Below are 27,307 nucleotides of genomic sequence, written 5' to 3'. Positions count from 1 at the left end.
CCTCCCAGCGCTGAGCTTTTCCACTACGACAGCACGAATGCCGTCAACTGGGGGATGCGAGGTAAGGGACCACGGGGCCAGGGACCCTGTAGGCATTCCAGAGCCAAATCCTGTGGGGCTGCCACCTGCAGGCAGTTCTGGAAAATGAGGCTGGAGGGAGGATGGTGGGAGATCCTGGCAGCGGAGGGGTCAGCATGGCTCATGTCTCTCTTTTCTCTCTCCCCACAGAGTACAAGGTAAGATGCTTCTGCTGCAAGGCTTGGCTGTCAGCCAGAGGTGGGAGTCCCGGAGATGTGTCTGTGTGTCCCCAGGCTCTTCAGGGGGAAGTTTTGTCCTCTTCCTGCAATGCCCTGCCTTCGTCCCCCTCCATCCCCTACATGACAGCCCCGTCCCAGGACTGTGGGGCTCGGACCAGAGTCCATCCCCTCCTGCCAGGGTCCCAAGCACTCGGATGAGCAGAATTGTCTCCTGGGTGAGGAACAGAGAAAGGTGGTTGTGCTGTGATTTCCTACTCACACTTGTACCTGGGTCACTCCTGGTTTCACAGAGTGAGCAGGCTATTCCAGAGCCACCAAGGGGATTTAAGCTGGATCAGGATCACCCTGAGAGCAAGTCCCTCCTATGCATTGTCCCATCCAGTCGCTGGAGTCAGTTGTGCCACCCAAACACTGCTAGACATGGCAGGAGGAGGTTTTGCCTTGGTGGTCCCCATGGCCTCATTCCCAAGTGTGTCTCAGTTGTCTTCCTCTGTCTCTGGAGCTGCCTCATGGTCTTCCTGTCACTGTGCAGATATACCCCTATGAGCTGCTCCTGGTGAAGACAAGGGGGAGGAACCAGCTGCCCAAAGATGTGGACAGGACTCGGTTAGAGGTGAGAAGAGCCTTTTCCACTGGGGACATTCTCCTCAGGGCACAGAGGGACCTGATCCCGTGGGGTGTCCCTTTAGCCCCAGCAGGCAGCGTGTGGCTGTGAGGGGCTCATGGATGTGTAGAAGCATCTCTATGTCTCCCCAGGAGCACTGTCACGGTGGTCCTGCTGCTCCACCGGCCGAGCAGAGCTGTTCCTCGTGCCCACAGCACGATTGTGTTTGGCAGGGGCAGGAGGGAGGCAGGTTCTCCCCCTCTCCAGAGTGAGAAGTGCTGAGAGTTGTGGCACCCCATTGCCCCAGGCGGGCAGGAGATGCCCTCAGAGCCCCTCCAGCCTGGGTGGTTGCTGTTGGCCCTGGGTGGTGGCCAGAGTCCCCAACTCTGGCCCAGCATCCTGTCTCTCCCCAGCGGCACCTTTCCCAGGAGGAATTCTACCAGATCTTCGGCATGACCATTGCTGAGTTCGACCGCCTGGCCCTGTGGAAGAGGAATGAGCTGAAGAAGCAGGCCCGGCTGTTTTAAATGCAGTGCACTATAAATATATACATACCTATAAATATATACATAGAGAGATCTCTATATTGCAGCTCTACATGATTCTCGGTGCTGTATGGGGCAGAGGTGCCCTCTGCGCCCCTGAGAGTGAATTGGAGTCTTGCAGATCATTTTATGCTCTGTGTTTCCTTTACTTTTCCAACCTTGTTTCTGTATCAATCTGTGGGTTCTCCCGGGAGCTAAAGCCACATGGTTCCTGAAGCACTGTCACTGCTGCCCCACAGGCACATGATGGAGTGGGGGAGGATTTTCCTGCTGCAGCCACAGCACCCAGGGCTGGGGGAGAGCAGGGCTCTGGGATGGGTTTGGGATAGGGGTGTCCTGTCCTCCTCTGCTCAGCTGCTCTGTGTATTTACTTACGGGTTGGAAAAGGCCCCAGGCACAATTGCAGGAAAGTGGGATCTCAGTAGGAGCTCCTTAAAGCCCTCCCTGCCTTTACATGCCATGACTGGGGGCACCTTCGGGATCAGAAATGCAGAGCTTGGGGCATGGGACAGAGAAGTGTTGAGGACCCCATGGGGAGCTGGGTGCACCCCCATGTCCAAGGTGAGAGCCTGAGCTCCGATGCCTCCAGGGCTGTTGGCTTTCCCTGCAAACCCCATATTACCAGTTTATCCTCCCAAGGTGCCGGAACAGCAGCTTTCCAGGCCATCCCAAAACCAAGCTCTTCTTAAATGAAATAGCCAAAGCCACCTCCTGCCTTGTGCAGTTTCTTGCTGTTCTTGAGGTTTATCCAGAGTCGAGAGGGGACACCCTGGGGTACCCAGTCCTGGGCCCCAGCTCCGTGGCTCTGAGGCCTCAGCACTCATGGGGGAGTGGTGGGGGTATTCCAGCTGGGAGCTGGGGGAAAGATCAGAGACAGGGAGGTGGGGATGCCAGTCCCACTAACTGCTGGACCTCTCCTGGGTTTACCTGAATTACCCCATCATGGATGCCTGAGTCCCTGATGAATCCTTCTGCAAGCCTCTGGGAATGACGGACATTCCCAGGGCCATTCAGCATTCCCTCCACTGCAAACTATTGGGTTGGGGGGGGTGGTGCTGGGCTTATTTTTTCCATAAAACTAATAAGGTTGTTTCCACACAAACATTTTTCCTGGTGTCTGTGGTGCTCTGGTTTCCTATTTGCTTGTCCATCACAATTTTCAGACATGTGACAGGACTCTGAACCATTACAAACAGGCCAGGAAGCTGTAGGATATCTCTGCAGGAGCCAGGTCAGCAGGGTTCCTCCGAGGGTACAGCAAGGGTTTTGCCTTCACTGTGGCAAGGGCCAGGTCTGCTTCTGCCTGTTCTGGTCCCCCCTCCTGTCCTGGTGTCTCCCATCAAGTGAATTGAATGCTCTCCTTGCCATCAAATGTTGTCCAGCTTGTTGCCCAAAAAGCCATCACAAGGTTCCTGTGTGAGGCAGCAGAGATATGTGGGGCCCCTTGCAGGGGTTTGCCAGGGTGCAGGGGGCTCAAGACAGGAGATCTCCCATTAGGAGCAACCCCAGCTCTGGGAGCTTTACACCAACATGGGAGAGGCTGGGGACTGAGGTTACCATTTCCCTGGTAACCACTCCTGTCTGCTTTAGAGCAGCACTAATTGAACCAATTTTATTTATAATTGTTTTACTTATATAAACTAGGTCTCCCTAAATCAAGCTTAACTGTTTGTGGCTACAGGAAACTTCCATCTCCAGCAGCAGTTTCAGTGATAAAGCCTGGAGGATATTATTAATAACAATAATAACAGAACAGCAGGAGTCTTTTCATTTTCAAATAATTTTATGGACAGTAACTAACTGTTCTCCTGCATGGCAAAGGTGGGAAAACTGAGGCAGGACACGGTGCTCCCTCCCAGAGCCAAGGCAGCCTCTCTGGCTCATACCATTCTGGGGCAGCAAACCTCGTGGGTCGCTCATGGGCTGTGCAGAAGGTACCCAGGTGTCAGCACCTGCCCTGGAAGCAATTCCTGCCTGAGCCCATCCTCTCATTTGGCTGCTCTGCAGTTCCCAGCCACAAAGCAGCCCGAGCCTGCCGGTGTTGGCAGCCCTGGCTTATGAGCACCTCTGACCACAGATGACCCCATGTTATGAGAGAAAATCAGGGCTTGATCCAGACAGGAGGGACCAACAAACACCGTCCAGGCAGGGAGCAGTGTCTGGGCAGGAGCTGGCTCCCAGCCAGCCATGGAGAGGTGAGAGAGGCTACTGCCTCACAGCAGTCCTGGGCTGAGTGTGCCCCAAATGGGGAATTTCTCGAGGCCAGTTGCTAATGCCCATCTAATATTTCAATTATTGCTTTCCCAAGCGATAACAGGGTATGTGTGATTTACATATTTCTGTCACAACCTGCTGTCCCCAGAGGGGTGCCAGGAGACGCTGTCCTTGCTGCCAGACGTGAGGCACTCTCTCACACACCCCACAAGTCTCCCGAGCCCAGATCTCCCTTGAGGGGAGAGGGACAGTGACAGTGGCATGAGCACCGTGGCCCAGCAGATGCCGGGCACATGAGGGGCACCAGGAAGGAGCAGATATGGAAGGGGTTTTGAGGTAGCTGTGTTTGCTCACAGCATATGTGTTTGGGTGTGGGAATTCGGTATTTTTTCCCCAAACCGAAGTTGCCCAACCCAACAACCCCCGCGGGCAGGTGAAGGTGCCCCACTCTAGACCCCCGCCCTTCCCAGGGGGGTCTCTGGGTGCTGCGGGGGATGATCAACGCCCGGTGTGCGGCAGCACCTGGTGGGGATGTAGGGATGAGGGGACCCGGGACACTGCCAGCCGCGCAAGGGGGGTCGTGGGAGGTGGGGTCTGCAGGGCTGCACACGGAGGGTCCCCGTCTCTGGGGACAGCCCTTCCGCCCGTGCTGCCGGCGGGGAACCCCCCCCGGGCTGTGTCCCGGTGCCGTGCCGGGCCGTGCCGGTGCTCGGCGCTGCCGTGCACCGAGGGAGGGGCGGACGAAGGGATTGGCCGCTCCGAACCGAGACCCGGCCCCGCCGGGCGGCTGCTGCCCGTGACACTCGCCCGCCCGCGCCTCCCGGGGCGGCCGGTGCTGCCCGCGGCTCCGGGACCATGGACCGGCTCAGTGGTAAGAGGGGACGGGACGGGACGGGACGGGACGGGACGAGAAGGGAAGGGACGGGACGAGCATCCCCTTTCCCGAGAGCACGGCGCGGAGGAGAGAAGGGTTTCCCATCCCAGTTCCAGGCTGGGGATCGCGCATCCCATCCCAACCAAGCGGGTGCGTCTCACCAGCTCGATGTGGGACCCTGCTCCCAGGGGGCCTTTACCCCTTACCAGTCTTGCGGCAGAGCCAGTTGGGGCACAAACTGGTGCCAGTTTCCCTTTGCTGGTCAGATGGGTAAAAAGCCATCAGCCTGCAAGGAAGTCTATAGGGTGTAAGCACTTGTTAGGGGAAATTGTGGTCGTAGAAAGGGAGGTGACATTTTGAGATAGAGCTGATCAGATTTAGAGGGTTTCCTTATCTGGGGAAGATGCCAGTGGCCTCATAAAGCCACGGAGGGCCTGATCCCCACCCTGTTGGGAAGTGGCTGCGTTCCCACATGTGTGTGATTCCTGCCTGCAGCTTGTGGCATTGGGCTCACGTAGCTGTTAGGCTTTGATCTGGGATATGTATAAACCTGCCAGGGGCTTTGGGCCAACTTTGTAGAGAAGGTCCTGGCTTTCTGCTAGGGCTGGCAGGTCCCTGGAGGGAGCGGAGGAAAACTTTCAGGGGGCTTGCTGTTTGCTGCCGCTGAGCAGGGGCCTGGGGCTGCAGAGGAGGAGCAGGTGGTGACATGATGTAGTACGGGGGTCCTGGCCCTTGACCTGTCCTTGGAGGTGCTACAGAAGCACCAGCCAAAAACGATAACAGGGAGGCCAGGGGCCTCAATCTGGCTCTGCAGGCTGGGACCATGCTGAAATCCCAGGGGAGTTCAGGCACTGCTGTGTCTGCAGCTGTGGGTCAGCACCAGAAAGACCCAAGGGTCAAGAGTTCCCCTTCCCGATGTAAAAGGATGGGGTGGCGTTTCCGCAGTGGAAACACAGTTATGAGGAGTGTGAGACTTGTGGAAACACAGCTCATGGTGCTCGGAGAGCAGTGTCAGTGCCCTGCAGCCCAGGAGGGGACAGGGCTGATGACAGGGACAGCCTTCCTCCACCTTCCCCTGTGGCTGCAGCTCGCCCTGCCTGCCAGCCCAGGTGCCTTTGCCAGCTCTGAAGGAGGGTGCTGTTGCAGGAGGAGTGTTGTCAAATGACATGTCATGCCAGAGGTGGAGGGTCCCAGAGTACATCACCAATGGGAGAGCAGAGGGTCTTGGCTTCCCTATTCTCCTGCTGTGCAAGCTGATGGGAGGTTACCCCGCTTGCATCACAGTCCACCCCAAAAATCAATCTTGGGACCTCGTGGCAGAGGATGCCCAGCATACTGTGGAAGCATGATGTCTGGGCATGGTTTGGCCTCTCCACAGGTTGGCCTTGCCAGGGAAGAGCCTCTCTGCTGTTTCATCCCTCTCACTGGTGCCTGGTATGGTAGCAGCAGCAGCGCCTGCCTGCTTTGTTTTGAGTGCTTGTGATGAATTGCTGTTGGCACCTGGATGGCTCTTTGCTAATGTAAACCTCCTCCAGACCCTCCTGCTCGTCATCCAGAGCCACTGGATCCTTCTGGTGGGTTGTAACACATGGAGAGAAAGCAGAGGGTTCTCTCCAGGCTCCCTTCCCTAGTACAAAAGGTGGTGAGTCTGGTGGTGGGCAGGAGCTCTGTGCTCCATTCCCAGCTGTCTGGCAGCCCCTTTCTTCACCTGGAGCTCTGCTCAGGCCCTGGTATCCTGACTTTATGATCTGCCAGCTTCTTCAGTGCTTTCCATGTGCCAGCTGAGCCTGCTGCCTTCCCCAGCAGGCCGGGCAGCACCCAATGCAAGGCTCAGCTCTACACCAGTGGCTAACTGGGGGCAATGGTGCTGTGGGCTGTTGGGGGTGTTGTTTCAGGTTGTGCTGATGGAGAACACAGCTCATGGTGTGTGATTTGGGAGGTAATCTGTGCCAGAGCCTTTGCTCTAACAGGCCTGTGCTCACACATGGCTTCTCCTCATTAGTGCCTCTTCCATGACCTTTTGTGCCACCAGAATTTAGGTCCTGCACCGAACTTATCTGGGGTCTAAATCCAGCAAAGCCGGTGGAGATGTGTCAGGGATAAACTTGGCTCCAGCTCGCCCACAGGAATGGGGAGGTTGCAGGACTGGTGGGAGGGAGCCCGGATCATTCCTGACCTGCCTCCTCAAGCTGGCAGCAGGAATCCCGCCGGCCCCGCGCCGGTGGAAGGGGCGCGGAGTGGGTGAGAAACACTGACCGGGCCAGCTGTTAGCGAGCCAGGCAAGTGCCGAGCTCTCCTCCGCATTGCAGCCATTCCTTCCGCTGGAAACTCAGCTGCCCGGGGCCACCGCCTGTTTATAGCCCGGCAGCGCGTGGGGAAGGGGCTGAGCCCCCCTCGGGCTGCCCCTTCCCCTTAATGCTGGGCAAAGCGGGGTGGGAGGGCGGCCCCGGGGATGCTGATGCGAGTGGAACTGGGAAGCGCTGGAGTTGTTTGCCCCTCTGGTTCTTCCAGTATCCTTTGTGCAGCCTTGGTTTAACCAGGGAAAAAGGTCTCGCTGGAGATCCCTGCTGAAGCCAGCCTGGCTGCTCTGGAGGGGCACAGACCTGCCTGCCCTGCACGGGCGCCTGCTGCGGAGGAGCTGCTGGAGAGGGGAAGGAGGCTGCTGAGGGAGTAGTGTCCTCCATCCAGGAGCCCTGGGGACTGTCCTATCTGCCTGGGCTGTCTGGAAAACCTGCCTCTTTCCCGCGTTTGCTCTTGACCTGGAAATGCTGTTTTCCGGAGCAAATGTGCTGAGCTGCGAGGCTGACGTGCCCTTTGCTACCGAGCAGAACTGAGCTCCGATGTGCCTGCAGCTGGCAGGAGGTTCTTATCCCTGCCCAGGAAAACTTTGTTTAAGGTTTTGAAGAAGTTGTCTCATCCCAAACAGTGGGAAGCCTTCTCAGAGGAGGACAGAGAGAGAACACAGGGTTTGACCCAAGATGTGCCTGTTTTTCAGTAGCCAAATAACTTGCTGGGGACAGAAGATAACAGCAGAGTGGAGGCTTGAAGTGGTTTCTGGCATCCCAGACTTATGTCCTAACCCCTTAACCCTTCCCTACTACCTAGTCTGGCACAGCTAAAGCTCTCTCCTGAGGAACACACATCTCCTGCATATAAGAAACCTTAAAATTGATGGCATAACTCTCCATCTGGTAAAATATCTATTAAATATCACTCTTTCAGGGCAGCAGCAGGACAATCGGGTTGGAAACCTCCCAAGGAGCTCAGCATAGTCTCTGCCAGCTCTGCAGAAACAAGGAGCTGGCACCCCTGCCAGGGCACCCACGAGGTGAAGAGAGCAGGGAGGGCACCCTGGCAGCCAGCAGCAGCCTGTCATCACCCTGAGGCACTAAAAGCAGTGGCATTTGGGGAGCTCAGGTCCCTGTGTGGATGCTGGGTTGACGATCTGCAGCCTCTGCAGTGGGAAAGGATGAAAATAACCTCTTTGGGCCTCCCCCCACGGCATGGCTGCTGCAGCCCCTTCCCTTTCTGCTGCTGATATGCCTCCCATCGCATCAAAGCCGGCTCTTTGGCAGGCAAGGGAAAACACTGACATTTCGTAACAGTTTGGAACAAAAACAGAGCTTTGCTGCAAGGGGTTTCCATGCTCAAAATACTTTTTTTTTTTTTTTGAAGTGGGTTTCATGTGCATGTGATCCTGGAAGTGATAAGAGGGAGCTCTGGGCAACGCTGGTATGCTCTGATCACTGGCAATTAGTAGGAGATGTGAAAGGAGCAGTTTGAAGAATGGCTTTGGCTTTCTTCTGGGGTTTTTTGAACATTAAACCCACCCAACTTTGTGAGAGGGGAACAGCCCCATTTTGGCTCCTTGTCTGATGTATTCAAGTGCCCATTTTATGTGGTCCAAAGTTTTGGGAAACACTTTGGGAATCCAAGGTTGTGAAGGACAGAGTCAGGAACAGAAGTTATGTAGCAACAGGTTTGATAGCTGGCTGTGTGTCCTGGAGTTACAAACAGGTATGGGTGAACCAGTCCCAGCACTGGTGGAGCCATCGGCAACGACCAGAGCAGTCAGTCTCACCTTCCCCTGTGCTCAAGCTCGTCAGCATTCCCGCCGGGATAAACCGGCTTTCCTGCCCCTCCAGCCCTGCCCCGCAGGGGTTAAGCGGGTAGGAAGTGCTGTCGGATGGTGGCCTTGCTGCTGCACCTGATGCTCCCGGCGGAGCTTGGCAAGGGAAGGAAACGGAAGGGCTGTTCTCGGCTGAGAAAATACGCTTATCCTGCTCTCTGAGGGTCCTCCGGAGCAGCACGGCCCTGGCCCCCAAACAGTGACACCCTCTGCTGTGCCCTGCCTGCCCCTGCCTGGGAACATTGGGACAGGGCTGAGGTGGCCACTGAGAGGGTCCCAATCCCCATGCCATGCAGGGAGGACTCGTGCCCAGCACAGCTCCAGAACTCCTGGGCATTATTGAGGCCAGGACAGGGATGCCAACATCAGGGGCTGAGTGCTGGACATATATCTCCCTCCTCCCAGGTCCCCAGAGATATTTCCCCCACAGGAAGTCTATGGTTTCTCCTCCCACCACCTCTGAAAATAAGTGTCCATATCGTGCAGTGCTGTTGAAAGCATTTGGGAAAGTGGAGGTGGATGATGATTGATCCACCAGCTCCTTTCTGCAAATCCCACACCTGCCCTGCCCATCAAGCTGCTTGGTGAGGGTCCTGGACCCTCCTCTCCTTCTGAGGGTCCAGCCACAACCTCCTCATATGACTCTTCCTCCTAGGAAGATGTGTCAGCCCTGCTGGCCTTCCTGTGTCTCACTCCCACAGGTTGGGTATTGCATCCGAGACATTTTGGATCTTGGCTTTGGGGAAGAGGGATGTATGGGACACAAAGAGGTGTCTTTTGGGATGCAGAAATCTTTCCATCGTCACCAGAGGGGCTGAGGTGCCCATTTTGGAGATATGGGGGCTGGATCTGGCCCTGGGTGGTGGCATGGCCATACCTGCCTGGGTGCAGGGCAGTGGGAAGGACATGCCGGCATCAGCCCCAGGGTGCTGAGTCACAGGGTTTCCCACCACGATGCCTACAACCAGCTGTAATTCCAGCTGTCCTGGAGGCTCAGGTTTGGTGGAGACCAAGGACTACACAGAGGTGAGAGCTTCAGGTCCCCGCAGCTCCGAGACAGCCACAGGCAAGAAGGTGTGACCCAGGGAGGCTTCCCAGTGCTCTGCCTGCTATGGAGGATGGTCGGGGGGTGTGCAAATGGTTGTGGCACCCGTCCCAGGGACTCTCCCAGTGTTGGAGGGGAGCCCAGGCCAACCTGCTGCTCCTTGCGCTGTGGAGTTTGTTTGGAAAAGGCCGACACCAAAATTTTGGTTGGAGAAAACACAGTTTATTCTGGGTTCTGAGTAATCCTAACATCTCTCCTTTGCCTGAAGCTTGTTTTTTATACATTACTCAGCAGGTCTTGCCCCTGCCTGACTATTCCTTTAAAGGGCATCTCAAACCTTTCTTTTTCATTCATTATTTAAATGTGTTTTCCAGCCAGGAGCCTCCGAGGTCTGCTCCCAGGCTGGCTGGGTGAGCGTCCTGCCATGTGCCTGCTGAGCCTGGCACCGAGTTTTGAAATGTAGTCTGGAGGTACTGAATCTGGTCTATGTGAATTTCAACAGCTGATTGTGTTGAGCTGTGGCTAGAAACAGCTTGTATCTGGGGTTAGGAGCCCCCCAGGGCTCAGGGTTCTGGGGCAGAGCAGGCAGAGGGAGGAAGCTGCCCGTGCCCTGCCTATGGACACAGCAGGGTCACTCCAAGATATCTCACCTTGGTGCTTTTATTTGCTCAACGTCTTGCAGCGCTCAGCAGTAAGAAGGGGGCCACCCAGAAACCACCCACTCCTCCCCTGGGGTGGGGGCAGCTGCAGCCTCTTCAGGTCAGTGGGATAAAGTTTGCTTTTGGTGAGCTAAAGCAAACAGCCACTGACTTCTCCAGGAGGCAGAGAAAGGGCTGACAACCTGGGGGAACAGCCCCTGAAGAAGGGGTCCTGCTACAGCACAGGGCACTGGGGGGTCATTACCTGCCTGGGTTTCAGGAGATGCTTGTGGGTAATTTAATCAGCCTGTTAATTATTACCTGCACCGCTTGTGAAGCAGCTGTGAGGAAGGACATACCCTGCAGCCCAACAAGGATTTCTCCCAGCAGCGATTCCATGCAGAGAGCCTCAGTCCCTCTGACGTCCCAGGGCTCTGCTGGTGAGTCACTGCCCGAGGACTGGGGTGCCAAGTGGAGTGTGCAGGGTGAGGTGCTGCTGCTGAGGGGGAGATTTTCCTCTCACAGCCATGCTCTGAGTGTGGGCATCACCAGGAGAGCCTGGACTCATCCTGGGGGTCCAGTTGCAGTCCACAACCCTCCCCTTGGGACATCCTGCAAGGGGTGTGCTGCTGGGCTGGGTGGGAAGGGAACTGCCAGGATCCCCTTGTTTTTCAGTCTCTTCATTAATCCAGTTACATAGAGAAGAGGCTTGTTGGGCCCCACAGAGTGAGTGATGGTTCCTGCAGTGTGTGAGCTGGCAGGGGCATGAATGCAGGCGATAATCTTTGCCCTTTGCAAGCTCTGTCAGCCTGTAATTACATTTCCCTCTATTCAGGACTCCTGTTTCCTAGTTTAAGACTCTGGAGGGTGTGAAACTGTCTCTACTCCAGGAAAAAGTGCACTCAAATGGGGATGTTTGAAGTCTTGCTTCTGTGTCCAATTCCCTTGTGCCTGGCTGGGTGCTCTGGGCAGAGCCACAGCTCTCCTTGCTCTTCTCCCCCTTTTGGGAGGTGGTGAGGACTCTGAGAAACCCCTCTGCACAGAGGGCCAGGGAAGCAGAAGGGCTTGGGAAGAGCCTGGCTGAGAAGGCAGCTCTGCCACTTAGCCTGGGCTGGACTTGCTGCTCGTCTGGTCTCTGCTGGGGTGAGCAAGCGGTTGGAGCGAGGCCATGAGATAAGGGTTTGTGCATGGCTATTTATACTGGGGAGGTGAGCTGCTGCTGGCAAAGGCACTGGGACTGCTGAAAGCAGCTAAACTGGTGCCACTGGAGCTGTGCTGGGAAAGGAATACCCCCCAAGCTGCTGTCAGTGCTGAGGAGTGCATCTGGAGCAGATGGGGCCACCAATGAAGGAGGCTCTGGAGGCACAGCCAGGCCACCCCTTGTGCTGTCTAACCTCTCTGGTTGCTCATCCACCCCTCTCTCAGGACTAGAGTGGGATGGAGGGGCCCTGAAAACCCTGTGGGCTCCTCTGTGTAAGAAGAGAATTCAGCATGCAATTGCATAGGGAGGCAGAGCCGGCAGGAGACCTTCTGCCCCCTCGAGCAAGCAGGTTTCATGTTCATCTCCCAAGACTGATTTTCCAAGGTTATCAGCTAAGGGTATGAGTTACTGTGAGGTCACGATGACGAGGTCCCCAGGAGATGTGCGTTGCTGCTCTGCCTGCTGCAGCCTGGGGGGGTGTGGAGGGTGCCCCACCCATGGCAGGGAAGGGAGTGGGGAGGCAGCAAGGAGGTGCTGAGAGTTTGGGGAACAAAATTTGAGCTTGCCTTGTGCTCCACAATGCTCAGGGATGCTGTGGCACCCAAGCTGAGACCTGCTGGGGGAGCAGGGATGGCTGTCAGAATCCACGGAGTTATCACAGCAAGGGGTGGGAAGAGGCACCAGCTGGGGCAGTTGGAGAGCCAGGGAGGGTGGAGGGCTCCTGGCCTTGCAGGAGCCAGTCCCAAGTGCTCAGCTCCTGCTGACATTGTCGGATGCCGAGTCGGAGGCGCTCCCCCCATCCGCCCCACTCAAGGGGCCCTTGTTTCCAGGGAGGAGATGATTCATGTGCACAGAGTGGCCCCTTAGCAAATCTTCCACTGTTACAGGATGTTGCCAGAGCTCAAGTGTGATCATTAATGGTTGGCTTTTCCCTAAAACCCCTCCGGCCAAGTTGTTCCATAGCAGCACAGACTGGGAGGAGGAGGTACTTTCCAGGCTGCTGTTCCTGGCCCCAGCAGCCCATCTCAGTCTGCCCCACACCCAGCAGGTGATGGCTGGCAGGGAAGCAGAGATGGATGGCGAGGGTGCCCTGCTCAGCCCTGCCATCTCCAGGGGCTGAATGCTGCCCCTCTCCTGCCCACTTGGCAGGGCACTCCTGTCCACACCAGAGGAGCAGTGGCCACGGGCAGGGTGCAGGCAGTGCTCTGTCCTCCTGTCTCCTGCACAAAGGAACAATTCTGGGAGCTCCATGACGCCCCCACCGAGGCACTTCCTCGCTGGCTGTGCACCTGCCTCCTCCCTGTTGGAAAGAAAACCTCCTTGGGAATGGGAATGGGAACAGGAAGTGCCCTGAGAGCTCAGCAAAATGCTCAGGAGGCCATGGGCTTCCTCAGAGAGCAGCAGCAGGGGACAGCTGGCTCTGCAGGGATGGGAAGTAGCACGCTGGGGCTGGAGGGGGCTGTCAGCACCCACTTTGGGCAACACCCCCCTGGTGATGCCCATGCTGGGGCAGGCAGTGAGGCATGGAGGCATGTCCTGGCATTGGGTGTCTCTTGCAGGTGACTCAACATCAGCCCTTGGAGAGGTCAGCGTGGTTTGTGTGCTACAAACAGCTCCTTTGGCAGTGCTGGGTCTGTTTGTCCCACAGGGACCTCCTGCAGGGCTCTTCCTGGGGCATCAGTGGGTGCTGGGACAGACCCTTCCTCAGCCCACACCCCACCTATTTATGGCATCCCAGGAGCTATAAACATTTGTTTACTGCCGGTGGCAGCTGTAAGGAGCCCTGTGCAGGCAGGCAGAGCGTCCCAGGGCCCTGCCTATGCCAACAGGAAGGATTTATTTGTGCTTGGTTTTTATTTTAGCTACAAACAATGGCTGTTACTCCCAGCATCCGATTTCCCCCCAGGCCTCCTCAACCCCAGCCATCACCTGGTGTGGGAGGAAGCCTGGCCAGGGGTAGGTCCCTGTGCACCTCCCACTGCATTACAGTGGTGTGATTCAGCATCTCCTCCAGCATCTCCCCTCCCCGGGGTTTTCTCAGGCTGCAGACTGGCTTTTCTTGGGATGAAAACTCCATGTGATTGTCTTATCTCTCCCCCTGCAAAAGCTGAGTCTGTACACCAGGAAACTCCTGCTTTGGCTTGGCTGGAGACTCTTCCTCCTCTTCCTCTTCCTCCTCTCTGCAGGTTGCTGGAGCAAGACCTAATTTTTGCTTCTGTGATGGAGCAGAGGCCAGGGAGGGGGTGACAGGCTCTGCAGCTGCAGGCTATGTCCAAACCCTTATCTCTGCACTGTGAAAACAGGTCCCTGAGGAGGGGGAGCACTTGTGGAGTCTAAAAATAGAGCTGGCCTGGGTGCAGGGTGGAGAGAGGTGGTGGGATGATGGACGGGATGCAGCTCCTCTGCCAGCACTGTGCTTGGTGCTGCTTCTAGGGCAGGATTTAGCAGCAGAGGAAATACTGTCCCATTGTCCTAAATGGCAGCAGTGTCCTGGTGCTGGTCCCCTGGCTCACCCTGTCCCAGCAAAGCTGCCCTGGGTCCCCCCAGCCCATCCAGCCCTCTTAGTTGATGTTAAAGCCATCTGCTGCCATGGCTCCTGGCCTTCCCAGGCTCAGAGATCTCATGGGCATCTCCCCATTCTGGCAGTGGGACAGGCTGCAAACGTGGAGAGGAGTGGGTTTCTGGGAGAGCAGGCTCCTCCAGGAGACATCCTGACATGGCTGTGTCCAAAGCCTGAGTGCAGAGAAGCGGTGTGATCCTACATGATTTCAGTTGAAAAGAAACCCCAGCAGAAAGCAGCAGGTGGGAGCCATTTGTCAGCACCAGAGGCAGGCGCGGGGCCGGAGGTGTCCCCAGGCTCAGGGGGCGGGGGACACGAGGTCCCTTTTCGGCCGCGTCACCTGCTCAGCGCCTGTGGCTGATCCGGTATCCGACCGCCTCCTCCTCCAGGAGCCCTTTGATGTGCCGCTGCCGCCTCTGTCCCCAAACTCAGAGCCCCCAAGGCCAGAGTTGTGCACTGACACCAGCGCCCACTCTCAGCTCAGGATCCAGGTCCCCTGCCCGCTGTGGCGTGGGCTCAGATGCCGTTTGTGCAGGGTCTGTGCTCACTCCCACCAGCTATTGCAGGAATGATGTTCTGGTCCTTGCTTGCCAGGCTTGGGTTAGTCACATCATCCACTGCTGCACCCCTGGAGCAATCTCCCCTTGCTTCCTGCAGGCACCCCCTTGACCTTCTTTAGAGTGGAAGCCTAAAGAGCATAGGAAATTAATTCCTTCCCTCCCTCCGCTCCCCCAGGCAGAGGCTCGGCTCAGCAGGCCGTGTGCCCTCCTGGGATCACAGGCCTCTTTGACTGCCCCCTCCCTCCCCCTTGTATTTTGGAGGATGTTTAACAAGGGAGACGGAGGGGACAGCTCAGCTGGGGGGAAACAAAGGCGCCTTCAGAGCTCGCTCCATGCCTGCCGTGCCGCGTGTGCCCGGCTCAGCGCGGCGCTCGGGGCGGTGCTGGTGAGCTCACCCGCCTGCCGTGCCGGGCCACAGGCCTGGCTTATTGGGCACCCTCGGCTCCTGTGAGCTGTGGGGTCTCCTCACCCCCCTCACAGCCTGCTTTGAGACTATTAATAGAAACCCGCCTGCCCTTCTGCCCCCGGCTGGCCCAGAGCCCTGACACAAGAGCTGGTGGCCGTGATGGCAGATGTCCTACATGTGGCAGGGGATGGGGATGATGGTGAACATCCCTGCCTGGGCTTTTGTGTGCAGTGGGAATGGAGATGCTGGTGATCATCCCTGCTGAGCTTCAGTGTGCTGTGTGAAGCCAATGTAGGGAGTGTGCATGGCTCCCATCCCGTCTGTGGAGCTCATGGCCAGGTGAGAGCCTGCTGAGCTGGGGCAGCAGGAAGATGGGTGACTCCCTAGGTGGTTGCAGGTGCTGGGTGGACAGGGGATATATTGCTTTTTATCCCAGCTGCTTCCTTAATGGTCCCCTGCCTCTCCAAGCCCTGCAGAAGAGGATGTCCCACCCAGCCTAGAGACCAGCACTGCATCGTTGAGCAGGAGCCTGCTCCCATCCTGCCTGTGCAGCACTCTGCAAACCTCTCAGGGAAGATCTGCCCCTTTTCCCTCCCTTCCTACCTCTGCACAGGGGCCATGGGAGCTGGCTCCTCACCCTTGTACATTAAGCACAAGGCTCTCACATAGTCAGAGTAGGTCCCCACCGTGGGAGGTGTGTGCTGGAGAGGGCCAGTGAGCAGAGCATCAGCAGGACCTGGGTCTTGTGGCTGCCTGTCAGCTGTTGGATGTTATTCCAGCTCAAGGAGCTGGAGTCCCACTTCTCGTGGTTGCCCTCTCCTTCCCCACAGTCTGGGGGATGCTTACAGCTCCCCAGGCTTGCTTGTTCCTCCTGGAGCCTGGGAGGCTACCTGTCCTGGATTGGCCTGCCCTTGGGAGATGGGCACTGGCAAGGCTGCTCTGGCCAAAAGGGCTGAGGCTGCTGTTTAGCTTGGCACTGGGGAGGGAGGAGGAAGCAGAAGGTCTGTGGAGATAGAAGCTGGAGAGGCAGGAAGAGACTTGTGAGGCACATCCTGCCTCCCATCCCGGGAAGGTGACAATTTGGGGCTGGACATACTGTCTCCTTGCCTGGGGGCTCCTCTTGGCTGGGCACTGATTCACCTCAACCCGCTCATGCTGGGCCCCTCTTCAGCCAAAACCCTTTGAATCACTACTTGGTTTTACTTCACTGTCCCTGCTTTGGGCAGCAATGCCAGACTCGCTCCATACTCCTTACATGAGTATGGGGAATCCCATCAGCAACACGGCATCCTCCCCTTCCCCTGGGGAATATACCCCATGCCAGCCCTCTCTGCTGCCCATCTCTGCTCTGCCAAGGCCCTTCTGCTGGCAGAGCCTGGAGGGGAGTGGTGGGGACAGGTACAGCCCAGGGAGGGTGTCTCCAATGCTCTGTGCTTCTGGAGTACATGCTCTCCCCTCTCTGCAAGCCATCCCCATAAGTCAGCACATCCGAGCTGCCTCTGTGGTGACCCCTGGCCTCTCCTCGTGTCCCTGGAAACCCAAATCCAGCTGTGTGCCACCTCAGCTGTGCTGTGAGGACTTTCAGTAGCTGCTAAGAAGGGATCCTGCACTGGAAGAAATTGCAGCTCCTTTTTCTGCTCTCTGTAGCCTCCAGAGCTCCAGGTTTGCTCATGTCCCTGGGCTTGGCCTCTCCAATTCAGGCCATCTCAGGTGCTGGATCCTGCTGGAGCTGCCCTGGAGGCCAGTGGAGCTGTGTGGGTGTGTGGTCCTGGGTAGAACAGAGGCTTGGCTTTGGATCCAGCTCAGTTTTGTCTTATCCTGCTTGGAGGAGATAAGGTACAGGAAAAGACCTGGGATGAGGATGTTGATGCATGTGCAGAAATGAGGGTGTGGGAGCTCATGAGTGATTTGGAGTCCAGAGCTTGCCTTGTTAAATCCTTCCCATCCTTGGCCAACATATTTTCCCAAAGCTGTTGGTCAGCTGCTGCCACCACTGTAAATTTTGCCTTCAGTGATGAATTTTTTTTGTATCCCTGCTCTGACATTGAAACATCCAAGTGTTTTTGGGAGCCTTGCCACATGGGTACCCTGAGCTGCAGTGTGCTTTTGCTTTGTAAAAACTGATGGTTTGAGCGCAGCAGGGGAATACGAACATCCCTCAGCAGATGAGAGGTGGGGAGAACATCTCTGGGTGGCACTGCCAGTTGGCTCTGGAGATGGCACCTGGCTTTCCTTTCCTTCCTTTCCCTCTGTGACCTCCCAGCGAAGGGGCACCAGCAGCAACGATACATGGTGAGGAAGACAGGGGTGTAGTTTTATCTGCATGGAAAAAAATGTGTGCTAAGCCCTTTGACAGAGGTCCAGTAGCCTGTGGAGCTGGTGTTTCCATTCACAGACTGCATCCTGGACTCTGCGTGCAGGTGGAAGAGCTTGTGCACGGAAAGAGCATGTGTGCACTTAACTGGGAAAAACCCTCATCCTGGTCATACTTCTGCCTTGTCTTAATGCCAGCACCCTGATATCCCCTTGTTAATGGGCTTTTTCCTGCTCTCCCCAGTGCTGGACCAGCTCCTGCCAGAGCTCAGCATCTTGCTCAAGCTGCTGGACCATGAGTACCTGAGTGCCACCACGCAGGAGCAGAAGCTGGCTGTCTCCACTATCCTGCAGAAGTTACAGCCACCTGCAGGTCTGTGTCCCTGTGCTGTGGTGCCCAGTGGCTGTTCCCAGGGGCAGGTCCTGACCACAGCTCCAGCAGGGCAGGAAAAATTTTCTTGAGGGGGGATGAGCCCAGTGCCTGCTCAGCACCCTCAGGGCACTTTGTTCCCTGCTTTCATTTCCCAGCTTCTCAGTGCCCCAGGAGCGGGGCCTGGCATCAGCCCTGCCGTGGCTGCAGGGGGGGCTGCTCCCTGCGGAAACACCGCCCTGCAAAGCTCTTCCTGCCACAGCTTCTGCTGAGCACAGGGGTTTCCTCGGGAAGGGCAGGAGGACTGTGCACCTGGGGCTTCACAGCCTTCCCCCCTTCCTGTTCTCCTGGAGGGGCAGCAGCATCCCTGGGGGCTCCTCCCCTCCCTGGGTGCCTGCACTGGAGGAGTGCCCGTGGCCCGTGTCCTTGGGCTGGTGTTTGTGGGGAGGAGGGTGCTGGTGTTTGCCCTGGCCACCCTGCCTGCCCCAGGCTCAGAGCATCCCCCTTGTTTCCAGGGAAGGATGTGGACTACATGTATGTCAACACAGCATCCCTGAGCAATGGCACCAGCTTCGTGGAGTCTCTCTTTGAGGAGTTTGGTACGTGTGGCTGACCTGGAGTGATGCCCCGGGGGGTCATGGTGGGTGGATGTAGTGCTGGTCCTGGGGTTCCTCTCGAAGTCCCTTCCCTCCAGGAAAGAAGTGTGAAAGCTGCATCCTTGTATCCAGGGTGGGCATCATCATCCCAGGCTCTTGCTCCCACTCCCATCTCGCTGTCTAGGGGCTGATCACGGGGAACCCAATCACCAGCTGTGTTTACCAGTGATGCCTGTCTCCCAGCACCTTCCCAGTGAAAGGCCATGGGTGATTGCCTTGGGGATCCCTGGAGGGCACAGCTGGGGAGGCCAGCTCTGTTTTCCTGCTCCCTTCACCCTCTCCATTTACCCTGGGCAGACTGTAACCTGCAGGACCTCCAGGACATGCAGGAGGAGGAGGGGGATGCCAGCGATGGTGTTGGCTTGGAGCTGTCAAGGAGCCAGACAGCAAAATCTGTAAGTCATTGGGTGCCCACCTGCAAGGTCTGCTCTGCACCTGCATGGGGACGTGGTGGTGGCCAGGGCTGGGATTCATGACCCTCTCCACCGCCTAGATAATGCCGGTGGTGTTTCTGCCGTAGGTTCCTGTGGATCCTGCTCCACCATTGCCCACCACTCCCCCACCTGAGGATTACTACGAGGAAGCCCTTCCCCTGGGCCCTGGCAAGGCCCCTGAGTACATCACCTCCCGCAGTAAGTTCTGCTCCGTGCTGATGCAGCAGGAGGGTAGGGTAAGCTCCACAAGCTGCCTACTGCATCCCCACAGCTGCCTGCCTCCCTGGAAAACCAGGCAGCCCTTAGTGGGCTTGACAGCTCATCTTGGGGAAGGAATTGTCGCTGCTCCCACCAGCATCGCTCCTGTCCCACTCCCTTCCCATCCCACTGCACTGTTATTGCAAGGAATTGTTTGCTTCAGCTCCACTGGGAATGGGGTGGTGGGGAGAGGTCAGACCCATGGGGGACTGAGATGACCTGGGAGGGTGTGCTTGGCTCTGCCCCAGCTCACAGGCTCACTGCTTGAAGCATCGATGATGGGAAACCAGTGTAACAGCCCCAGCTCCCTCTGCTTCCTCTGCAGACAGCTCCAGCCCCCCCAACTCCATCGAGGATGGCTATTATGAGGATGCAGACAGCAACTACCCCGTCACCAGGATAAATGGGGAGCAAAAAAATTCCTGTAGGTATCTGGGTGCCCTCGACAGGGAGGGGAGAGCTTTGACAAATCCAGCCCTGAGGTGGGGCTTGAGCACTGGTGGGGTTGAGGCTGAAGACCCGCTCACATGTTAGAGCCTGCTGGGCAAAAAGCAAGGAGCGTGAAGTGCTGTTTGTCACACAGGCCAGAGCCCTCGTGCTGATGCAATCGGTGCTGTGTCTGTCACCAGCACTGTGAGGGATGTCCCTGCCTGTGCAGCTCTTGTGCCCTGCGTGAGGAGCCTCTGCCATGGCAGAGGAGGGTTGGGGAAGGACAGCCCAGCTCCTCCGTGCCTTGTGTGGGACGTGTGGGGCAGAAGGCCCACATCAGACTCCATTGCAGGTAGAAGTTTAATCCAGGCTTTCCAAGTCTGAGCCTCTGAAAGAAATAAGCCAGCCAAGGGGTCTGGGTAGACGCACCTGGGACTGGCGCTTGGCCCAGGAGCATCCTGCCAAGATTCAAGGGGAAATGGAAATGTCTGGGGCCAAACGCTGCTCTTTCCAGAAGTTGACATGGAATCCATCTATCCTAGCACCCAGCCCAGGCTCTGTGCTGGAGTCCACCGGATGCAGAGAGCCCTGGCAGTGTGCTGGCAGTGCCCTGGCAGTGAGGGTGCCTGGCAGGCAGGGTCCCAGAGTGCCTTTTGGGGTGACTCCCCTGTTTCCTTCCAGACAATGACTCGGATGCCATGAGCAGCTCTTACGAGTCGTATGATGAGGAGGAGGAGGAGGGGAAGAGCCAGCAGCTGACACACCAGTGGCCATCAGAGGAAGCCTCCATGAACCTGGTGAAGGATTGCAGGATTTGTGCTTTCCTGTTGCGCAAGAAGCGCTTCGGACAGTGGGCCAAGCAACTCACCATCATACGGGACAGCAAACTGCTGGTGAGCCTGAGCTGGTGGGGGACAGAAACCCCCTTGGTGGGTTATGACAGTGGTTGGGCTGAAGAAAAATAGCACTTTCCAAGCCAAGACCCTTCCTCAAGGCTGCCACTGCCCTGCAGCACATGTAGCGGGCTGCCCTCACTTCCCTTGGAGGGCTCACAGTTTTGGGACACCATGGAGTGGGAAGACACCCTGCAGGCCTCCACCACTGAGGCTGTTGCATAGCCTGAGCCACCTTCATCTGTGCCACCTGTGAGGGACCAGGAGGGACCCTCGGCATGACAGCCAGACACACAGGTTTTAGCTGAGCCCTGTTCTGAGCTGAGCAGTTCTCTTTGCTTCCCCTAGTGCTACAAAAGCTCCAAGGACCGGCAGCCACATGTGGAGGTGCCCCTGGGCACCTGCAATGTCATTTACGTCCCCAAGGACGGGCGGCGCAAGAAGCACGAGCTGCGGTTCTCGCTGCCGGGGGCCGAGGCGCTGGTGCTGGCTGTGCAGAGCAAGGAGCAGGCTGAGGAGTGGCTGAAGGTACCACGGCTGCCCCTGCTTCTCCCCAGGGGCCACTGATTCCCCTTGGCATCCTCCCTGGCTGAAGTGGGGAGGGGGTTTCCCTGGGAAAGGTCTTGCCCCCCTGGAATGGGAAGGGGGCTTTGCTCCTGTGTCTTATCGGCTGGAGGGGCTGACCGGCTGCTTCCCAGGGCCTGGGCGTCTCCAGCACTGATAGCCCCCGCGGGTGGGGATGTTTGCTCTCCCCCTCCTCTTCCCTGTGGCCCTTTCCTGCCTTTGTTCAGGGGCGGGAAGCGGGGGCTGCGGGGAAGGGGCCGCGGGTGGGAAAGGAGCCTCTGAGCGCACCACAAATCCAGCTGTTACCCCAAATGTGAGAGAACAGGGTTATTTTACACAGCCGGGACAAGCCACACTGTCTGCCTGTAAAACAAGGGGCTCTCTACGTGTCCTGTGCTGGCAGAATGACTCCGGTTTGGGACCCAAGTCTCTCACCTCTGACATTTCCAAAATCCCTGACAAAATCTGCAAAACTGGTTGCAGTTTTGAAGGGGCCAAAGTGTGTGCAATCCCACAGGAAAGCCAGGCTTGTGCCCTGAGCAGGGCTCTCTGCCCTGTACGGTGGAAATCAGGATCTAACCCCACAGTTCAGCCTGGCTCTGGCAGTGAAGGAGTTGAGCCAGGGAGGGCAGCCCTGGCCCTCGGGTCCATTTTCAATGACTGCTGGAGCTGTCTCTGCAGGTGATAAAGGAAGCCAGCAGCCCCACAGCAGGCGGGATGGAAGCCCCCACCTCCCCAGTGATGCCGTGCAAGATGGACCTGGATAAGGTGATGGTTTCTAAGGGCCCTACCAAGATGTTGTGAGGGGCTGCTGCAGCCAAGCCTGGGGAACACAGGGCTGGGGGAGCCCCAAACTCCAGGGGCTGCACAAGGAGCACTTCCCATTCTCACAGCAACTCTGCGGGGCTTCCCGTGCTGGGGAAGGGGGGCAAGAAGGGGGCTTGGGGATATCTCAGCCCTGTGCAGGGGGGTGAAAGGCTAACAGTGGCCGTTGCTGAGGTCTGCACAGGGGGCACAGCTGACAGGGTTCTGCTCCATTCCCCCCACAGCGGCTGTCTCAGGAGAAGCACACCTCGGACTCGGACAGCGCGGCCATGGGTGACACCAGCTCCCCGGCAGCCCGCAGGGAGCACAGCGAGCACGGTACAGCCCCCACCCCAGCCGGGAGCACCACAGCTGGGAGCACCCTCTCCAGTGAGGGGGGAGGCCAGGACATGCACCAGGGGCACACAGCTACCCTGTCCTCTCCTTCCAGGGAAAGGCAAAAAGAGCGGCTTGGCTGACCTGAAGGGCTCGATGAGCCGAGCAGCAGGGAAAAAGATCACCAGGATCATCAGCTTCTCCAAGAAGAAGCCTTCTGCTGAGGACACACAGACCTCCTCCACTGAGGAGGACATCCCCTGCTGTGGTTCGTGTGGGCCAGGGACAAAGATGGGGCTCGGGTCAGGTGGGGATGGGAACAGTGGGGAGTGACGTCCTTCTCCCCCGCATGGCTGTAGGGGGTAAGGGGGTAGTGGGGTAGGAACAAGTCACCAATCTGCTGGAGGGCTGTGACAGTACCACAGGCTGTGAAATGCTGCCCAGTCCTGCTGTGCAAATTCCTGTGGTGAGTGGGGAAGGGGTGAGTGGTCACCCATGTCCCAGAGAGCAGGCTTGTGGGACTGTGTGGTACCGAGCTGGCACCTCACCTGGGCTCAGGGTGTCCCAGCTGGTTCTCTGTGGGGAAACTGAGGCACAGAAGGACTGAATGAGAAGGGAGCCATGCTGTAATCTCTGGGCAGCTATGTCTCATTAAAGCCTGCCTGAGGTCCAGCCGAGCAGGCACTGATACCCTTCCCTCCCCCTGCCACTCTCAGGCTACCTCAGTGTCCTGGTTAACCAGTGCTGGAAGGAGCGCTGGTGTCGCCTCAAGGGCAACACCCTCTACTTCCACAAGGACCGCACCGACCTACGGACCCACGTGAACGCCATCGTGCTGCGGGGCTGCGAGGTGGTCCCTGGGCTGGGCCCCAAACATCCCTTCGCCTTCCGCATCCTGCGCAACAGGCAGGAGGTGACAGCGCTGGAGGTGAGTGACAGCGGGGTGGGCAGGGTGTGCCAGACCCGCGAGGAGGGGAGTGCCAAGCTGGGGGAGCATCCCTTGTGATGATCAACACTCCCATGTAAGCACTGCCTTGTTTTCCCCCGTCCTGTATGTTAAAGAATCTCAGGGTATCATTTAGGTGAGCTCAGAGCAGCCACGCAGGTACTTGCAGGCTGGAGCGGGGAGGAGGCTGGCAGGGCTGGGGTTGCAGGGGCTGGCTGGGGGTTTGGGATTCCTGCATATGCCTGTGGGCTTTCTCTTGAACCCTCCCAAGTCTTGCACATATTCTTTGCGTGTGGAGGCTGACTCATGCACAGCAAGGCTTTTTGTCAGGAGGCAGGAGCGAGGGCAAGAGTCTGGGAGCTGGGGATGCACCCCAACCCTTTCTCTCTTGCAGGCAAGCTGCTCCGAAGACCTGGGTCGCTGGCTGGGTCTTCTCTTGGTGGAGACAGGCTCCAAGACAGCACCAGAGGCCTTGCACTATGACTACGTGGATGTGGAGACGATTGCCAACATAGTGACAGCTGTGAGGCACTCTTACCTGTAAGGCTGTCCTCCTGCTGTGCCTGGGGCTGAGTGTTGGGCTGGGGATAGCGATCCTTAGCCCTGTGGGCTCCCTAGAAAGAGGACAGGCTGGAATGTGGTTTGTGCTGTCATCTTGGGGACAGCCAGTGTCCCAGGGGTTGTTTCCCTTGGGTGGTTTCCCCTTGGGCAGGATGGAAAGCAGAAAGTCTTTCATTAAAGCTGATGAAGGACTTGGGATGGGATGGGTAGGGTAGGGTAGAGTGCTCATGAATGAAGCTGGGAGAGCAACGCAGGAATCCCTCTGAGATAGAAGGGCTACCTGAAGGGCTGGCAAGGACATCCTGGAAAGGAAGACCTCATCCCTCCTTCTGCAGGTGGGCCAGCTCCTCCCAGGATCACCAGCCAGACTCCTCCCGTGTGGTGTATGATGACGTCCCGTATGAGAAGGTTCAGGTGAGCACGACTTCATGTCTCTCCCTCTCCCACTGCTGAAAGTGTCCTAGGGAGCCTTGGCCAGGCTGTGATGGCCCCATGGGTCTTTCAGCACGCTCTCCTTCCTGTCCCCACACAGGCCGAGGAGGAGCCAGGGCGGCCAGCGGGAGCCCAGGTGAAGCGCCACGCCTCCTCCTGCAGCGAGAAGTCACGGCGGGTGGACCCGCAAGTGAAAGTGAAGAGGCACGCCTCCAGTGAGTGGAGTCCTCGGCCACAAACCTCCCAGGGGGGCCCTGGCCGATGTGGGAGGGGGCTGTTTCCCAGAGGGGTCTGCAGCCAAGTTGGGGCCAGCTGACCCCAGCACACTGGTGATGGGTTTTGCCGTGCCAGCTCAGCTGGACTGTGGATGGCACTGGTGCATTCGGGTTCACAGCCCTCACTATGGGCTCCCCTTGTGCATGCAGGTGCCAACCAGTACAGGTATGGGAAGAACCGGGCTGAGGAGGATGCCCGGCGATTCCTGACAGAGAAGGAGAAACTGGAGAAGGAGAAGGCATCGATCCGCAGTGAGCTGATGTTGCTGCGGAAAGAGAAGCGAGAGCTGCGGGAAGCCATGAAGGGCAGCACGGGTAGGTTGGTGCCGCCCGGGCACTGTGGCTGCTCGAAGGTGCTCGGGCACAGTGGGGAGGTGCAGAGCTGGGGTGGCACGGGGACACTGGGCTGGCGGTGACTATGTGGCTGTGAGCCGGGCTGGCTGCAGCACACTGCTGGGCTGGCAGCCCCATCTAGTGTCCCCATCCAGGAGGATGGGTGGATTCTCCATCCCTGTAGCCTCATCCCCGGGCCAAGCCACTGAGCTGCGTGGGTTGTGCCAGCAGGGACAAAGCTGCAGGAGCTGGAGCAGCGGGTGGCCGCACTGGAGGAGCAGTGCCGGCAGAAGGAGGAGCGCCGCGTCGACCTGGAGCTCAAGCTGACTGAAGTAAAGGAGCAGCTGAAGCAGTCGCTGGCAGGAGGGCCAGCCCTGGGGCTGGCTGTGACCACCAAGACTGAGAATGGGGTATGCATCCCTTTTTCCCTCTCTTTCACGGCTCCAACTTCCACCAGCAACAGCGTGTCAGGGGAGCAGCATTTGGGGAAGAGGGGATATCCCCGTGGCTTTGTCCCATTGTGGACAGAAGTGTGTCAATTAGGTTTGGCCACAGCAGTTTTGACCTCATGACAGTCTGTGCTTTTTTTTTTATCTGGTTGTCCTTGCTTTCTGGGTCTCCTAAACCCTTCTCCTTCTTGCTCCCTCCTTTCCACAGGAAGCTACAAACAAGCCAAACGGGAGCCCCCCTGAGCACTTGGTCCCTGTTAACTGTGCAGCTGAGCTGAGGAAGAGAAGTCCCTCCATCATCCCTGCCAACAAGGGAAACGTGCTGCGGAAGGCCAAGGTTCTGCTTTACTCTCCCTCTCCTCCCTGGCCCCACCGGAATTCTCAGTCTTTGTCCCATCCCCATTGCTTTGGCGACTGGGAGTGCTCCCTGCCTCAAAGCTTCCAGGGTCCCCTGCAGGCAGGCTGACTCAGTACAGCACACTCACTGCTGGCATGGGCCCGGATTGCAGGGAAATTTGGGAGGTGCAGGACTGGTTGAGCACTGGGAAAGCATTGCTTCTAAAATGCCCGGGGCAGCAGCAGCAACCCCAGCACTGGAAAATGCTGGGATGGTCTAAAGCCCCCAGCAGGGAGACATGACTTTGAAGGGCTCTGTGTTTCCTTCTCCAGCAATGTCTCCTCATCCTCTGCTTTTATTTTATCTTTCTCTGCAGGAATGGGAAAAGAAGCAGACTTAAGCCAGCCTGCCAAGCCCCTGATGGACACTGGAGCTCAAGGAGGAGCTACAAGCCCCCTTTCTCCAAGACACTGGGAGGGTGCTGGGAAGGCACGGTGGGAAGAGACATTCTCCCAGACCCCACCACTGTGGCACCATCTGCCTCGTGGGCAACACTACAAACCAGGGAATAGAGGGCGGGAGTGGGATTTGGGAGGCGGGTGGGGAAAGGGAGAGTCCCTTGTGGATCAGGGTCACATACTACTGGGAAACCCATCTCTGGGGAGAGCCTGCCCCAGGGCCAGGAGTTCGACATAAGGTGTGTGTGCCTATGGTGGTGCATAAGGAAGGAGGGGAGAGCCTGGGAGCTGGCAGTTGGCACTGCCCAGCAGGCTCTCTGATTTATCAGGATCAGCATGTGTCCAGGCTAACACTTTCCAAAGCAACCACGGACTCATTGGGGAGTTTTAGCTCCCTTAGTATTGGGATTCATGAGCTGCTCAGGACCAGACACTTCAGAGATGCTGATCATTCACCCTGCTCACTGCTCCCAGCTCTGCAGGGTCTCATCTCAGGGTTCCTCATGTCTCGAGCTTGCTGTGCCTCAACCAAGTGCCTTCGTCCAATATTTCCTTCTTGTCTTCCAGGCAGTAAAGGTGAGGGCATGCTGCCTTCCCTTGGGAATGAAGGAAGCTCAAGTGTCAGCATTTGAAAGCAAATTAACAGTGGACACCTCTCACCCTTGCTAAACAGCTTAGAAGTGCTGCAAAGGGCTGAGGCTGGAGGCAGCCCTGCTCTCTGCCCTAGTCCTGTGGCTTTCAGGGGAGTGGGAAGGGAGCAAGGCTCTGTCCTGGCCAACAGTGCATTCACACTATTGCTGCCACAGTCAGACACAGGTTGCCAAGGCATGTGGTCAAAATGGAGCGATGGGAAGTTTAAAAAAAAAACCAAAAACACAGAAGTGCTATCAAACTGGGGGATTGGAACAAAACAGAGAAATAGAAGAAGGTCATTCAGCACAGGCAGAAACAAGGGACAGGAATGAAAAGGAAAGGCCCAGGCTTTTGTGCTGGGAACAAGGGAGTCGGACCATCACCCACTCATGCTATCACTGCCACAATTAACCTCTGGAGCTCGCTCTTTCAAAGCCCTGTGTTAGTAACTAGGTAAGCAGCTTTTAATAAAAACACTGGCACTGGCCCGCTGGTTCCTCTGGCTGAGGGAGTATGGCAGGAAAGCTACTCCTGCTCACAGGGAAACAGGCCAGGGTGGGTCTGGGGTGAGTTCAGCACTCCTGCGGCAGCTTGGATGGGCAGGTTGGGGGAATCTTGTACACAGGATTAGTGACTGCTGTTAGCTCAGAACCCTGTGCTCAGCTGCCTGCTACCACAGCCTATGAAAGCATACCAGAGAATCTCAGAGTGATTTGGGCTGGAAGATACCTTGAAGACCATCTCATTCCACCCCTGCCATGGGCAGGGACACCTTCCGCTAGACCAGGTTGCT

General features: G+C 57.4%; 2 protein-coding genes across 11 annotated transcripts in view; both read left to right on the top strand.

The window, feature by feature from the left end:
• Nucleotides 1-1,626, top strand: part of ABLIM3 (actin binding LIM protein family member 3) — a 53,314-nt gene extending 51,688 nt beyond the window's left edge. For all 9 annotated transcript variants that reach the window (XM_017822980.1, XM_017822979.1, XM_017822987.1 and 6 more), the window contains 4 exons: nucleotides 1-61; nucleotides 229-236; nucleotides 790-870; nucleotides 1,275-1,626. In XM_017822980.1, coding sequence (XP_017678469.1) covers nucleotides 1-61; nucleotides 229-236; nucleotides 790-870; nucleotides 1,275-1,388 — 264 coding nt within the window. In that variant the 3' untranslated portion in view covers nucleotides 1,389-1,626. The remainder of the gene's footprint in view (nucleotides 62-228; nucleotides 237-789; nucleotides 871-1,274) is intronic.
• A 2,810-nt stretch (nucleotides 1,627-4,436) lies between these two features.
• Nucleotides 4,437-26,748, top strand: AFAP1L1 (actin filament associated protein 1 like 1). 2 transcript variants are annotated; one of them, XM_017822977.1, is made up of 19 exons: nucleotides 4,437-4,491; nucleotides 17,591-17,719; nucleotides 18,232-18,315; nucleotides 18,670-18,767; nucleotides 18,893-19,004; nucleotides 19,390-19,488; nucleotides 20,175-20,386; nucleotides 20,735-20,914; nucleotides 21,632-21,718; nucleotides 22,000-22,093; nucleotides 22,206-22,358; nucleotides 22,807-23,018; nucleotides 23,431-23,576; nucleotides 23,933-24,011; nucleotides 24,130-24,244; nucleotides 24,455-24,619; nucleotides 24,869-25,047; nucleotides 25,295-25,423; nucleotides 25,800-26,748. In XM_017822977.1, the coding sequence occupies exons 1-19, from the start codon at nucleotides 4,476-4,478 to the stop codon at nucleotides 25,821-25,823; spliced, it is 2,313 nt and encodes a 770-aa protein (XP_017678466.1). In that variant the 5' UTR covers nucleotides 4,437-4,475; the 3' UTR covers nucleotides 25,824-26,748. The 2 variants fall into 2 exon arrangements, with proteins under 2 accessions (XP_017678466.1, XP_017678465.1); XM_017822976.1 differs by having other exon boundaries at nucleotides 24,866-25,047.
• The last annotated feature ends 559 nt before the right edge of the window (nucleotides 26,749-27,307 follow it).

This window comes from Lepidothrix coronata, unplaced genomic scaffold (assembly GCF_001604755.1).
Source record: "Lepidothrix coronata isolate B3197 unplaced genomic scaffold, Lepidothrix_coronata-1.0 Scaffold100, whole genome shotgun sequence".
NCBI lineage: Eukaryota > Metazoa > Chordata > Aves > Passeriformes > Pipridae > Lepidothrix > Lepidothrix coronata.
Note: the sequence above shows the minus strand (reverse complement) of the source record. Positions and strands in the feature narration are given on the sequence as shown.

Excerpts from the sequence above, each read along its gene's own strand:
- AFAP1L1 (XM_017822976.1), top strand. Across the intron at positions 21,719-21,999 it reads GCAAGATGGACCTGGATAAG|CGGCTGTCTCAGGAGAAGCA; the intron begins GTGATGGTTTCT and ends TTCCCCCCACAG. Across the intron at positions 23,577-23,932 it reads GCTGTGAGGCACTCTTACCT|GTGGGCCAGCTCCTCCCAGG; the intron begins GTAAGGCTGTCC and ends CTCCTTCTGCAG.